Source organism: Pimephales promelas, chromosome 14 (assembly GCF_988280905.1).
Source record: "Pimephales promelas chromosome 14, fPimPro1.hap1.1, whole genome shotgun sequence".
NCBI classification, from domain to species: domain Eukaryota; kingdom Metazoa; phylum Chordata; class Actinopteri; order Cypriniformes; family Leuciscidae; genus Pimephales; species Pimephales promelas.
In genome coordinates, this window is record NC_142782.1 from 20,415,028 (window position 1) to 20,431,757 (window position 16,730).

The 16,730-nt window shown below is 34.4% G+C and overlaps 1 protein-coding gene across 3 annotated transcripts in view; it reads right to left on the reverse strand.

Annotated features, from left to right (window-relative positions):
• The window catches only part of ccser1 (coiled-coil serine rich protein 1), an 81,200-nt gene that overhangs the window by 46,054 nt on the left and 18,416 nt on the right, over positions 1-16,730 (reverse strand). For all 3 annotated transcript variants that reach the window (XM_039679459.2, XM_089119557.1, XM_089119558.1), the window contains exon 6: positions 2,043-2,184. In XM_039679459.2, the coding sequence (XP_039535393.2) occupies positions 2,043-2,184 (142 nt within the window). The remainder of the gene's footprint in view (positions 1-2,042; positions 2,185-16,730) is intronic.

A 16,730-nucleotide genomic window follows, 5' to 3' on the forward strand; every position in this document is an offset into this window, starting at 1 on the left:
CGTTATTTCAAATGTAGGCGCGCGGTATGCGCACTCATAATGGAAGTGACACGGTGCGACGTGATCGACGTAAAAACATCTCAACTTTTCAGAATGCCGCAAGCGCACCATATTGCGCACAGTAGGTCACGTGACGAGAACCAACCGGAGCGCAACCGACCTAGCGCTTTGGAAAAAGGAGAATATGCGGCGCACCCAGCGTTTTCTACGCATTTTTAGGCACTATATGTGAATCCGGCCTTATATTGACTACACCTGCATACTAAATGAAGTATGTTAATGTTTAGTGTATTTATTTACAGCAGTATATTATATCATACCTCAAACTTCTCTAATAATCACTACTGGAGTTTGTACTGTATGTGATGCCATTGCAGGCAGTGGCATAGTGCAAATTCACAAATTAATGTTTTAAAGTGAAGTAAACAAGTAGCAGGGAGTAGTGAACACTGCATGGGGACCCTGGCTGCGTCCAAAAGCTGGAAAATGCTGCCTTTTGTAGGACGCATTCCATGGTAGGAATGTATAAAGTCACGTCCAAGTCCAATGTTAGCTTCACTTCCTGTCTCCTAAGAAACCACATCCGATTTTTTTTTTTTTTTTATGGCAGCATAGATGTATCCTTTATTGCCTTTGATATCCCACAGTCCTGTGTGTTCCATTCAGTAACAGTTGATCAAAAAAATAAAAATCACAACTGAAAGTTGCCGTTAGTAGTCAGTGTCTGTGTAAATGTAGGCTATGTTTTTGACCATTTTCCACTTTTGATGTTATTTCTAGAGGGAAATTATAATTATACTACAATATATTGCTACAAAGTAATTGTAGAAATTAAATATTTGCTTAGTTATACCAAAGCCTGTTCTATTATGTTGTAGATCACTAAACCGTTATGCCTGTCCGAAATCAGTTTCGCCAGGTACCTTTGTGAGCAAATGATGGCTACTAAGTCATTGCCAGATAATTCAAGGTACAGATTGTATGATTTTGGGCTGTCCCAGACGAAAGATGACCCATCTTTTAGATTACTGTGATCGTGGCTCCTGAACGGTGGTCCTACGTCATACAAGGCGAGAGGTTCAAAGACGGCCTGTCACAGTCAAATGACCAAAGACAGCCTGCGATAATTTTCTGACAGTGTCAGAAATTTAGCATAATCGCATAATGTGTTATAACCAACGTTTACTGACTAGCCAATAGAAATGCAACATGTCAACTTACCCCTAACTAATTAATGCAACTCCCACCGCAGCCAGAGCAACTTTTCTCTATTTACTGATATACATGGGCGAGTGATGCATGAATGCAATTTCCAGCGAATGCATTCTGTCAGGTCTAAAATATAAACTCTTATAAAAGGCTTAGCATAGTAAATCAGGGTAAGACAAAAAAAAAGATAATCTAAATTTACTCATTTGAAAAAAAAAAGTTAGTGTCCCTTTAAAACCATAAAAAATGAATAAATTACAATATATTATAAGTGAATTCAGCCACCACACCATGAAAAAATGTATATTCATTTTGAGATTTGATCAATATTACATTTAAAAGCATCATATTAGTGCATTTTATTTTATAAAAACAAAAGTAAGTAATTAAATGTAAAAAGGGGGACTTTCCACGTACAATCAAGTACAGAATAAACCGATACTGATCAAAAATATAAATATCAATAAAATATAGGCCTGTAACCAATACATTTCTATCAAAAGTATTCAATTTAAAAATATTATAAGAAAAAAAAAAGTCATATTAGACCTGTACAGAAGTTCTTACTGTAATGTTTTCACTGGCTGAACACATCTTTCTACCCCTCACAGCCTTGTTTTCATTTGTGTCTCAGCAAGTATGGCGTCTACTCTACTCTAAGATCAACTTACTCACTGAATGTGGCTCTTTTGAGTGTGATATCCTCCTGGTGTTGGCCCTGAATGATGAGGCATGAAACTGGCAGGGCACAGAGTGCTATTCTACCTGTTCTAATGTACCAGTGATGAAGGCCATGGCAGCTTCATGAATCAACTGTCAGTGTGGAACATTACCTCCTGCAGGGTCCTGCGTAACCGCAGCAGAAGAGTCTTTACCGCTGTGCAGTCCTGCTGCATCAGCCTGAACGGCAACGCTTCCAGCCCGGCCAAAGTTTCATCATCACGAGACAGGCAGAGAGACATCGGCCGCTGCTCCCTAGAAGGATCATGAGAAAACAATTTATTTAAGCAAGAAACGGTCTGAATTTTGTTGTAATGATCGACAAGAAAATGCACAGAAAACAATTATTTCCAACATATACTGGCAAATGAATGTACATAGAATGCAATACTTTGGCATTTAATGCAATAAAAATATAAATTCCAAACGTGATTCAAAGTAGAATCAAATGTAAATAACTTTGTTTTAGTCTATTGATTGCATCCAGATTTCTGAGTAGATGAACAGATCAATCATTTATGTAGAAAATGGGATCAAATAAACTTGATAAGGAGTGCTTTTTGAAAAGACAGAAAGGCAAAGATTCAGAGTGGAGAAAAGACCCTCGAGAGATAATGGAGCAGATAGTCATACCCTCTTCATCAGGCCTTTCATTAAGTCCAAGTGGATATTAATCTATATATAAACTCAGACAATTAGACCAGTAAGCGGTTTCAAAACCTTTTTTCCAACCTACTAAGATCTTGACTGAACTAGTGTTGTCACGATACCCGAATGTCAAAACATCAATATGATAACTTTTGATTTCGATACCACAGGGAAAATTGTCATATGCCACCATACAGATTATTTGATATCGTCTATTTTTTTTTTTTTATTATTATTATTATTTGGGTAATTTTGTTGTAATAGCTTACACACAGCACAGAAAGGCTATACTTAAATAGTTGATACAAATTGCAAATGATAGCACAAATAAATCAAATAGAATAAAGAAACAAATTAAATAAAAATGGATTTAAGTTTTTCAGGTTGGTTTTATTTCGGGTAAAAGAATACTACAGAAAATCCAATGTACAGTAACATAACACTAGATCATTTTTATTATAAAAATTATCTACAGATGAATTCTTACAATTAAAATTACAAAAGTTATTCAGTCAAGAGCAGCAAGTGATTTTCTCTTTGTCTTTTGTTCTTTGATTAACATGACAGACAGCATCAGGAATATTAGGCTGCTGTCACTTTAAAGATTTACGCACATATCCAATATTCTGTTACACAACATGCATTTTCTCTAAACTATTTACGTTCCAAAACTGACTGTATCAATAGCCAGGACAGACATTTTGACATAATTCTAAATGCATTTGACCGTTTAAGCACGATGATAAGAGATCAGTTGTACGTGCTTTAGGTGTGAGCACGAAACCTGTGACAATGACTAAAACTATGCACAATACAAGCACTATTCAATGGGAGCGAATGAGATGAGTAAGAGAGTCGGGTGAATATCAATTCGCTGACGGAGAGATGAGATGAGAGATGAGACGAGCAGGTGGTATCGATACATACCAAAATATCTGTGTTTTTTCAAAGTTCACATATGGGATCAATATTAGGGAATTAAATGGGGCCGTAGAGCTTGGAGTGGATGGTGTATGTGTGTCGTTATTTTTATTTTTCTTTGCGCACAAAAAGTATTCTCGTTGCTTGATAAACTTAGGATTGAGCCACTGTAGTCACTTGGACTATTTTAACAATGTCTTTAATAACTTTTCGGGGAACAAGTTTCAATCCCTTAAGAAGCCTATGGAGGAGTGATCCAGCTCTCAGATTTAAACAAAAATATCTTAATTTGTCTTCCGAAGATGAACGAAGGTCTTACGGGGTTGGAACAAAATGAGGGTGAGTAATTACTGATAGAATTTTCATTTTTGGGTGAACTATCCCTTTAAAGTGAATTTACAAAAGATTTCATAAATTGCTTGAGTTGTTAAATGCCTCAGAAAGCCGACAGAATCCTGACTTATTCATGATCCTCACACTGAGACATGGCATAGGAGAGGATGTGCTCATTCAACACATACTCATTAAAATATTAGAGCCTGTATAACTCAGTGTCTGCACAGAAAGCCAGCAGCAAAAGCAAGCTTGATTCTTTGTTTTTGCCTGTGAGAACTGACTACGCCACCCAACAGATTCCTCTAATATTGTCTCAAAGGCACAGCGCGGTATGGAAAAATTGATCACTGCACACACGAATAACAAATGCAGAAGTATGAAAAAAACGTACTCGGTTACTAACGTAACCTCGGTTCCCTAAAGAAGAGGGAACGAGTACTGCGTAATCTTACGTTAGGGGAAAACCTCTTTTCCACAAGATATTGAAGCTAAAATTTATCCTTAATTTTTTATTAATGTAAAACGCGTTGCGGCAGCATGCACACATGGGCAAGATGGCTCGCGTGCCTATTGGCTGTCCTGTGGCAACTGCTGTAGCCTATAGAGCAGAGGTGGGAGACTAGAGTCATATGACTTGACTCGAGTCGCAATTTTCTGGACTTGAGACTTACTTGGCTAGATGTCTGAAAAGACTCGACTTGACTTTAGACTTGCTCCTTGTGACTTTAGACTTGACTCGGACTTGTGCCTATTTACTTGAAATGACTTGTGGGAAAAAATACTCTAATATTGTGTTTTTTAATGCATCAAAAGAGGAAATTCAAAATTAAGGATAATTTTTGGCAAAGAGGTTTTCCCCTAGAGTAAGATATTACACAGTACGAGACAACCTCTCGTAAGAGAACACAGTGTTTATTTCTTTAAAAAAGAAAACCAGAGTGAGCCCTGCAGGAGTGATTGTAAATTGTGCCTTAACAACTCTAGATTTCCTTTAGCTTGGACGCCTGAGGAATTCAACACCATTCTGAAATGTTTTCTAGAAAAAAAAGAGACTCGATTTTGCCACTTTGAAGCAATTTCTAGCCACATTAAAACCCCAGACTTGGTGTTAAATGATGCCTCTTATGAGCAGAATTGTTCTATCTGAAAAGGGAAGTTATTTACTTGACAGATGCAATGTATTAAATAATTATATTGATTCAATCACTAATCAAAACATTGATGTCAGGGCCTCTATGATTCGGTTTAACAGCCATTGTGTTTGGCTACAATAACTAGAGTAATCTAAAGATGTAAGGTGAAGGTCAAACTGTGACAACACTTAGCCGATAAACATGCTAACAGAAATTGAGCCTTGTGATTGATTTCAAGCAGTCATATGAAGGCAGTTCATCATTCAAATATATACAGTATATATATATATATATATGATAAGACTCAAATTGATTTCAAGAGTTTGCCGTTAACATGCAGCCAAGGTAAAATGCAATTGTCAAGTAAACATAAAATTACATAGCATACACAAATGTAAGGTAAACTAGTCTAGAACTGTTAGTTACGCATATAGATTTGATTACAAGTTTACAAAATATTAGGGTCAGTAATTTTTTTTTTTTACTTTTATTTAGCACGGATGCATTACATTGATCAAGAATAAATATATTTATAATGTTAAAAAAATATTTCTATTACCCTTTCCTTTGAACTTACTATTCACAAAAGAATCCTGGAAAAAAAATACAACTGTTTTCAACAGATAGTTATTTTAAAATGTAACAATAATAATAATAATAATTCACAATATTGCTGTTTTACTGCATTTTTTATATCAAATAAATGCCTTGGTAAGCATAAGACTTTTTTCAAAAACTTTTTTTTTAAATCTAACCGACCATAAACTTTTAAACTATTATTATTATTATTATTATTTAGTTATTAATAATAAATTAATTTATTATCCCCAATTAATTTGGAGAAGTCAGTCTTCTCAGCAGCCAAATTCACAATACTTCCAGGTGTGCTATTTCTAGTCATACACATTCAGCCCAATTTAGACATGCCTGTATGTTTATATTAATTCAAATTATATGTAACAATACATATTTTAAAACTTTAAAACTAAGAAGGAATAAATTATTTTGACATTTAGTCAGTAATTCCAATCCTACAGCCCCCCTTATTAAGTGTTGCCACATCCATGAAAAAATAATTAGCTCGTAAGGCAGGAGTACGTCCACCATATTTAGTGTTATATGATTTCTTCCAATCATCTATTTACAAGCAGATGACCTTTGTTAATTTATAAGAATAGAGCCTACAGTGACTTAAAATGGCTGCCTACGTAGGTAGCTCACCAAGTTGTGGAACAAAGCCAAAAGATAATTTATGAGATGATAACAGTCCATTTACATTTAGAAGAGGCAATACTGTTGTTAATCAAGTCTTGGGAAACACTTCGTCCCAAGATGTACCTAAAAGCTGCTGACCTCAGGGTGTTTTCATTATGCTCAGCAGCATTTACACTCAGAGTAACACCTACATATTCCACTTTAATCATTAAGTCACCTGCATCGCCTCACTACATAATATCCATCATCACCTTATTTCTGGCCATGATCTGATTATGCCACTGAAACACTGTCACCTAGTTTGTTCTTTTATGCATATGACCTCTGCTTAGCAGGATGACATCCTCCCTGCATGAGCTCTCATTTAGAGGCTGTATGTTATTTAAAGTTGTTGAGAGGCAGACCAATGGAGTTCTGTACTGGCATCTGTCAGATGTAAAAAGACTCCCTCAGGTGAGTCAATGTTCTGTATTACATCTATTAGCACAGTTTTCTCATTAGTCCATTAGCATCCTCATTAGCATTAGGCAAGACTGGCCCTTTGTTCTTTTAATCACACATTAACTTTGCACTAGAGGAGCAGAATCCCGCCCATGTTCAGAGTTGCAAACACGTGTTGGAAATTTAACAAGTGATATGAATGCTTGGCTCTAGGAGCAGTGTTCAGATCAGAGAAATGCTCACTGCCCTAGCTGCTGTGGAAACAAGGAAGATATAGAGAGTGACTGCTGTATAAATTGAGTCTACAAGATGCATTCATGTTTGATTGAGAGCATGAATGAGAGAGAAACAGAGTGAAAAGTGGAATGAAATGAATTAGCATGATCCTCCCTGCCAGCCAAAGACAGATTTTCACACTAGGGAATCACACACACACTCAGATTTTGGCGGTATGACCATAATCGTATATCACAGTGCGAGTAATTTTCTATAATTGTAACACAATAGTTACAATATTGTTTTGATCAGCTCAAAGGGATACTCCATTTTTTTTTGGAAATAGGCTCATTTTACCACTCCCCCAGAGTTAAACAGTTGGGTTTTACCGTTTTCAAATCCATTCAGCCGATTTTCTGATATTTAGAAGAATATCAGTAACCAGACAGTTTCTTGTCTCATTGACTTCCATAGTAGGAAAAAAATATACTATGGAAGTCAATGAGACCAGAATGTCTGGTTACTGATGTTCTTCTAAATATATATAAAAAATAATAATAATAAAAAAAATCAGCTGAATACATTAGAATATGGTAAAACCCAACTGTTTAACTCTGGGGGAGTGGCAAAAAAAAAAAAAAAAAAAAAAAAAAAAGTGGAGTATCCCTTTAAAGCATCCTTATAAAGCTGAATACAAGTATTCTTTCTTTAAAATAATTAAAGTACTCGCTCACTGACCCCAATGCCCGATCAACTTTGTAAAGATTATTCATAACATATAAACAAATAAAGCTCTCTAAATATTATTTTGGTATCGGTCATTAAGGACAGCCTACAATGGTTGACTACTAGCACTGCATATTTAGAGACCACTTTTCCTATGCTCATTTCTTTATGCCACTGGCCATTTTGTTTATCTAAGCAAAACGATTTGACAAACACAACAGACTGCGACAAATTACTCAAGTCCTATGAATGCAAGGATTTCTGGCAGCAATGGTAAAAGTCAACCGTTTCCACACTGCCATCAACCATCTCCCTCGAAATCATTTTTGCACTTTGACTCAATTTTATTTCAACGACTAGCTTCAGGCCAGGATCAGGAACCTCAGCGATGACATCATCTCTGTTTATTTGTTGATTCTGAACTTTTCAACCCCAAACATCTCAAAAGCTTAAATGTGTTGATTCTGCTCATTACGTGATGTCCCTCGTGGCTTGATTGTGGTTTATTTATTTCTAGCAGAGAATTAAGCGATGATGTCAGAGAGATGTGGTAGTGGTTGTGGGCAGTTTTTTGACATTAAAGCAATGTTTCTGGTTGATCAAATATGGATGTGCTGGAAGAGTCATTTGTCAAGGCTTAGACATCTGGGGTTCATTTAAAAAATGTACAATTCCTATGGAAATGTAACATTAAATCTTTGTTTCTCCTCTTAAAAATAATAATAGCTCAAAGCTTTCTCTTTTAGGTAATGACTTTTGATTTTCTATTAGAGAAACTTGGTGTAGGACAATTATAGACAACAGGTCAAAGACCTCAAAAGAATTTATTCCCCATTTATTGTCTGAGAACCACTTGTACAATATTTAAACATTTATGGCTTGTGGATGCACATCAGTCGAGGAGGAGGTCGGCCTCACAAAGACTGTCCAATTCGTGATGTCACAAGCTTCTCTGCTACATGTGACAATGGATTCTGCCGCTGTGACTCCCCTGGAGACTTTCCCCGAGCCAGATCTCACACACACACATGCTGACTGTGGAGAAATCGACATGACGCCACAAACGAGAGCGTGATCAAAGGTTAGGAATAAATCACACCCAGAACTCCACGCTTCAGGAAAATAAGTCCCCACATTTGACTGGTTGACAGTAATTTGTAATGCTCAAGCTAAAAGTCACTCGCACCTTTCGTCACACCTGAGTTTTCTTGAACGTCCCCTCTCGCTCTTTTTATTCCAATCACCTTGACAATACTTGGGTAAGGAGACTGGGGAAAGTAGCACAAGGCCAGACATGCTGCCTCCTGTTGTGGAAGACCACAGCTTGCGAAGAGCTGAGGATTCTGCCCCCTGCTGAAGCAAACCTGCTCCTGAAGGACACAAGGAAGAGAGAGGGAACGAGAGCCCAGCCGGTCCTGAGTTTTGAGTCTTATGTTTGTGTGTTCTCTCTCTGGGCTAAAGGTGCGCTAAGTAGGTTTTTTTGTGTGTTTTATAGTTCTTTAGTAATGATAAGTAGTCGTTTTTGCATGCTCTTCATCTCAGTGTACTTTTATATATTTATATTTTATATTTATGCTTTACATTTTTAAAAGAGGTTTTACTTTACATATATATATATATATATATATATCACACACAAAGGAAATTATTAGAATTATTTGAATATTGTTATGAATTATTATTATTCTAGAATGCAAATTAAAATGAACAATAATGTTAATAGTATTTATTTTCATCCCAATGTTGCCATTTAATAAATTATAATAATAATTATTGTTGTAATTATGTCAGTAGTAGTTGTTAAATATTATTATTATTATTATATTTAAATATTATTATTATTATTATTATTATTATTATTATTATTATTATTAAATATTATTATTAAATACATTTGATTTAAATATCATTATTAATTATAATTTAATAGTTATTAAATTTAACAATTTAAATGAATGCATTTATGATGACAAATCATAATATCAATTATATTATTAGCAGTATTATGTTTATTTGGAGCTGTTCTGCTTAGTCTTAAACCTGGTAAAGAGTTAAGAAATATGGTTTAAATTCATGAGTAAAATTAAATCGGTGATTTAAAAGACGTGAAGATATGTTCATATTTAGATCCAAAACATGAACATTGTTACACCACAAATGGATTTTTTTTGACTGTGTGCTTAAAACGTTGCAAACAACGGCCATTATTGCTTAATTCACTGAGCACTTATTAGTAAAAAGCTGCTGCAATTCTAACATATTAAAACTTACTCTGTTGGGCATGAATTAGCATTCTATTTGGCCTACAAATCAACTAGTTATTCATTTCTTTATGTGTGAAACTTTAAATTAGGAAAAAATTACTGAGCGCACCTTTTAAGAAAAGATGAGCAAAATATGATTTAAGGAAAGTGTACAAGGAAACTAAATGGGTCACAAAGAATTACATTTCTTTCTTCCTCAGATGACCTTGTTGATAGTTTGACCAAATCAGATCAAACTGCAATAAAGACTAGGTCATTTTGTTCCACAAAAAAATGGAAGAAAAAAAATATTGAGTTTGATTTGGGTTTCCTTTATTTCAAAACTGTGACTCTCTCTGTGTGAAACCTATAAGAGAAAACTCATAAACCTTTACACCGTCTATAGCAGAACTGTTAAGATAAACTGAGCTCTTCCTATAGCTTCATTTTTCCGCCTCTCTTCACAGAGCAAAACACTTCCTTCTGCCTCTCTTCAGAGCTGTAAAATTGGCTAGCGCCACGTCACTGAGCGAGAAAAACATAACACGAGCTGCCGTGCATTAGTCTAGCTGACGGTTGATGCGTTTTCCACACCAACAGCCCAGATTTCGCCTTGGGATAATATATCTTGTCACTTAGTCAGGGTGTAGGATTATAGCCCATCAAACAGAGCATCCTCAAATCTAGCTGAGCTAACTCACAGCAGAAAACAGGCCTCCCAGTCACTGTCCATTAAAGACATCTATACTAGCTGACATTTCCCCACCATAATGACACTATACTGCAATCCAATGCATCTTTCCAAGAACCCTGAATGATGAATTTGACAAATACGAGGAAAAGCCAACTACTTTACTTCTTTTGAGTTTCATTATTTTCAAGGCTGGGTGAATTATTGCAAAGCTCAAGAGAGAAAAAAATAATAATTTGTTCACCCAAAAATGAAATTTTTGAGATTATTTGCTCACACTCATGTTGTTCCAAAGCATATGCTGCTTTTATAATATACATAATTTTTCCATAAAACAATAGCTCATGGCGATTATGGCTCGCAGAGCTCAGTAAATAAAAAAAAGCAAAACATGACTGCTCTATATTCTTCAGAAGCCATATCATAGCTTTGTGTCAGGATGTTTGTAAAGAGTTATTATTCACACAAGTAATAACAGATGATATTCAGATGTGTCATACCCCAATATGAAATCCAAATGCACTACCATTTAAAAGTTTAGGATTTTTTTGTTTTGTTTTTGAAAGAAGCCTCTGTATTTATTTGATCAAACATTCAGTAATTGAAATAGTATTTAAAAAAAACAATTATATAATTATATATCAAGAATCAATCAAGAATCAGCATCTTGAATTGAAATAGTATTTAAAAAAAACAATTATATATATATATATATATATATATATGAAGAGCTCTTTTCCAAAAAGCGATAAACGCCATTTAAAAAAAAAAATGAGTTTGTCGTGTCATTCTGCTGTGGACAGAACCCTTTCACTGCTCCATCAACGTTTCATGGCAAATCGCTATATTTCCTTGTTTAAAATGTACTGCAAGATACAGTTTCTTTCCAAGCCGCGATAAGCGCCAGCCCTGTTTTTAGCCTAAACACGATAAATCCTCAAATTCAATGAGCGCTCTACACAATCCAGCACGGCAGCACTCTGAACAGAGGTTTATTATGTTCATTTATTCCTCAAAATGAGTCCTAGTTTTCTAGTCGACTAGTAGTAGATCATTTAAGCCTTTTGTATTATCAGTAATCACATATATTGATTTAATTAAATGGGAGAGAAACCATATGAGCGTTTTTAATTGCCTATTCCGCATTTCAACGTATGCATAAAGCTTGCCACAAAGAACCGGCAAAAAGTAATGATTATGCATGAAACATTTGAATTGTTTATTAATAAACTAGAGTTTTCTGTCAGTGTCAGCAACAAAGATAAAGTTGATGATGCTTACTCGCCATCTTCGCAGCAAACGCGCATAGGCCTATAGAAACGCATACTTCGAATTAGCCTACATACGCAGAGAGTTGCCAATTTATTTTAGTTTTTAATTGTTTTGTTTAAAAGTAGATATTTAAAGCTTTCTGTAGCTTAGTTCTCAGGCCTGTTCGGTTCATATTATGAGACGCGCTCCGGTTCACCTGCGCGCCTCTGTGTCCTGATTATATTGTCTGATATTTACTTCTAATGTATTAATCCAGTCAATTTGTCGATGAAACATTTATTAAAATGAAGATACAATTTATATGAAACGAAATTTACAAGCTTTCTACAAAACAAAACTTAATAAGTGGTCAAAATCATGTCTGACGCACTCCAAATATTTTCCGATATTGGGCAGCTTTTGAATTTTGATCCTATCTTACTCATCTCATGCGGTTCCCTTTTCATAGCCTACTGAACATAGATGAAATAATAAAAATAAGTAATGTAATATTATTAAAAACAAATGTGAAACGTATATTTTATGTTTATTTATTTATTTATTTTTTTTTAACTTATATTTAAGCGTCATGCTGCTCCGCTTTGCTCACATGTTATGTAGCCTGTGTGTGTGTGCATGTGCTGGAGGGGTGCCCATCCCTTTTTTGAATATCGTTATCATATATTGATCATTTTTAATAATTCGTTTTTTTTCATGCATATGTTGAAATTGGTACTATTTGTTTGAGGTTTGACTCTTTACTAAAAATGACTTTAGTAAAAATGATTTAAAAAAATGGATGGATTTATAGCGTTTTGAAAAAAAATAAAATTAACTTTTAAATTATCATTAACAATATTGTTGTTTGATTTAATAATTATTGTTCAAAATGTTCAGACTGAACCAATAAAACATTTAAACAGGATAATTTGAATATTCACAAAATGTGTGTGTCTAGGTAAAAAATGTAGTTTTCCTGAAAACTATTGAAATGGATTTATAGCGTTTTGGAAAAGAGCTCTTCATATATATATATATATATAAAATATAATACAAATGTACTACAAATTTTATATATATATATATATATATATATATATATATATATAATTTGTAGTACATTTGTATTATATTTTATTTGTAGTTTATAAATATATAGAGAATTTTTTAAATAATATTTTGATTACTGAATGTTTGATCAACTAAATGCAGAGGCTATATTCATTTATATTATTTGTAGTATATTTAAAATGTTTTGATCCTGTAACAAAGCTAATTTTTCAGCATCATTAACATGGTCTTCAGTGTCACATGATCCAAAATATTTCATTATGCTAATTTGGTGCTCATGAAACATTATTATTATTATGAATGTTGGAAACAGTTGTGCTGCATAATATTTTTGTGGAAACCGTGTGGTGAATTATTTTCAGGATTCTTTCATGAGAGAACATAAAAAAATGCATTTATTTGAAAAACAAGACATTCATAAATTAAAAAAAGAAGATTCCCTTTTGATCAATGGAGTATATCCTTGCTTGAAGAATTAATTTCTTTCAAAAAGTCTCAATTTCAAGCCGTCTCACATCTCATTCCAAACACAATACAAAGTTGTGGGGAAGTTTTCCAGTAAATAACTTTGTGAGAGAAACTCAAATTTAGGTTATAATACAGCTTTAGAAAACTCAAAATATTGTGTATAAAGTCATAGAGACTACTTTTATCATTTGAACACTATGAACTTGTTTATGGGGGGGCATTTAAAACGGCATGAGGGTAAGTATTAAGGTAAGTATTATACATATATATATATATATATTTTCATTTTTGGTTGAAAAAAATCATTTAAATGCTGTTAATATACCATGTCAAGTCACAAATAAGAACGAATGAAATTAGCACAGCATAAAAAAAACAGCCTTGCTGACGATGAAAAAGAAAAACAAAGTTGGACAATCATAGCACAAATAGTGAGATCTTTAACATGAGCCATCGGAAAATACAGAACTTCCTTAGACGTAACAAACCAAAATAGACCTGGCTTGCAGGGCTACTCAGTAAGAAATCTCATTCAAAACTGTGTCAAAGATATCAAGACAAGGTCATTCAATCACCACCTGCTGTGCTGACAAGGCGAAAATACGTTTTCTAGAAGCAGCATGCCTTTTATGAGGCATACAGTAGCTCAAACACACTATAAAATGTCATATGATAGTGTAGGTCTGTAAAAGTACTTCTCGTAACCTTTCAGCAATATTGGGTAATATTTGGCAATGTGGTGTGGAATTTAAAAAAATTAAATCTACTTACTTAGAAAACAAATACAGAACTTATTACAAGTAGTTGGCATGTAGTGGTTCGGGTATGTTCAGTAATAATTTCAAAAACTCCATTTTGGGGCATGCTCTAAAAACTGTACAAATTATAAGGTCAGGAAATGTATTCAATTTTCTAGGCTAATTTTCATGCTAATATAATTTGCTCTGGGTCCACATGGGATTTATCCAGTTTTGAAATGACTCTGGCAGTTTCATCCTCGTGAATAACGACAGCAGTCAGAGTAGACAGAGTTTGAGAATGTTATCAAATCAAAACAAACTGTCGGTGCAGTCAATGCCCTAGTCAATGGATCAGAGAAAGTTTGATAGTTTAGGGAACAAGATGCAAAACAGTGGAGGAAGTAGGACTAACATCCGCTGAGAACCTAACTGTATGAATGTGAAAATGATTTTATTTCTTGTGTTTGCCACAACACTTTGCAAGCTAGCTAGCCATCGCTGTAGTTCACTTGGTACTCTGAATTAATTTAATCAAAATGCAACAAACCTGACTAAAGCTGAGCTTCTGTTTAACATCCCTCAAATCAGTAGTGACGCTCTAAAATCAAAATACTCAGAATTGCACAGTAGACTTAGCACGCATACAAAGGGTGCAAATCACAACTATAAATGAAAACTTATTTTCATCAAGATCATCCATTACAATTTACATTATGGCTAAAGATGTCAGATTCCGATTATACTGTAAATGTTCAAGTTTCTGTTCACACGTTCAGGGACAAGATTTCTGGCTTCCTCTTTGGTTACAACTTTTCGGTGAAATGCCAGTTATTTATAAACATTATTGCATTTCCTTACATATATCTGTAAAATTTCTAATAAATAGAAGCACAGATGACCTCTACACTAAAATTATATGATCAATAAGTTGACAGCAGCATATTTTTTTACATTGCTTTAACACAAGTTTAGCCATTTTAAGCTTTTAATGGTATGCAAGATCATCAATTTGATTGTACTTTAGTAAAAACACTAAAACATTTTAATCATGTTTCAACATTTCATTTTTGTGTTTCACAGAAGAAACAGTCAGAGGTTTGGAACAAGTAAAGAATGACATGATCATTTTTAGTTTAACGATTCCCTGTACAGGCTAAATAGAAAAAGTACTGAATGTTTTCTATAAAAGAGCTGACTTAGAAAATATGAATTTAATAATGTCTCTACACTGCAGTGCTGAGTAATTGTTTTCTGTTATTTTATGACCACATCAAGTCTTCTACTAATTTGAGGGATTAACAATAAGAACATCCCAACAGTTCAAGCCAAAGAAGAGAGATATTCGCATCGGTCACTTGCCCTTTTGAGCTGGTGCGTATCATTTTCAGCTTACTGCTATGTAGCTTACTACAATTTAATTAAATTGTTAAATACTAAATAGTTGTTTAATATTCAATATCTTATAAAATGTAAATAACACTAAATAAGAAAAAAAAGCAATGAAGTTTGTTAACTAGCACATACATAATATAATTTTTGTTTGATTTTTTTCAGGAAGAAAGATTACATTTATCAAAAGAAATAGATATCTGCTCCATGCTCTAAACCAGTTATGACCTGCGTTACTTTTATTTGTGTTGTTGAGCTGTGTTTTCCCTCTCTCCCTTTTCTTTCTTGTTCCATCTTTGACTTCTGATAGGTTGTCAGATGAAGGGGTGCACAACCATCATTGGCTGTTCAGTCGAGGCGTGGTCTTTATAAGAATGCAGCTGGCACTCGAAGGAGAGCTCATTTCTAGTTGTGATCGTGGTTGTGAGCTCCTGGATATTTCTCAGATCCTGCAACTTTCTTTAGGTGAACTTGTTTGACTAGGTTGTTTAATTCATCCCTTTTTCTTTTTGTATTCATTTAGCACATCATTTTGACCTTTAGTCACCCTGAAGACATGCTCCTTATTCCATTGATGCGTTCCACTCCAAAACCAACATTTCGACAATGTTGTGTATTTGTCCATTCAGACACGAAAGAGAGCTCAGTTCAGTCCTCGTGTGCTGTGTCTCAATGTGCATGGCTGCTCAGGTCGGGTGTGTGCGCACAGAAAAACGAATACAGCTCTTTTTTTGCATCGTCACTCTTATTCAGATCTATATGTCTGCTCTACTAATTCTCCCAGACGTTTACATTTTTTACATTTTATGAGATGCAGCTCATGTCAACCCATTAATTTTTAGCTTTTTCAATAACCATGCATAAACAATATTCTCTCAAAAATACAAACATGTACATACATGTTGCTCACATATTATGGTAGCTCAGTTTTTGCTAAATTGCATGTAATTTCAGCTGTGCCATTTAATATGTTAATAAGCAACTGAAAAAAGCACAAATGTCAGGGCATGTCAAAACATCAAGGACCCCCAAAACACCTTAAACCTCAGAGGGTTAAAGGAACACTGAAGACTGGAGTAATGGCTGCTAAAAAAAAACGCATTAATGCAGCCTTGGAGAGATTAAAAGACTTTGACAGGTAAGTAATAATCTGAACTACAAATCTGACTGGGCCAGCAGAAGAAAAAAAAATCTTTATGGTTGAGCTCTGCAATTCTATTCCGTTTATGAAGCAATTGGACGATCACTGTGTGGTTGAAGTCATTAAAAGGGCATGTTACATTGTCCCCCATCAAAACATTCATGTTCACAG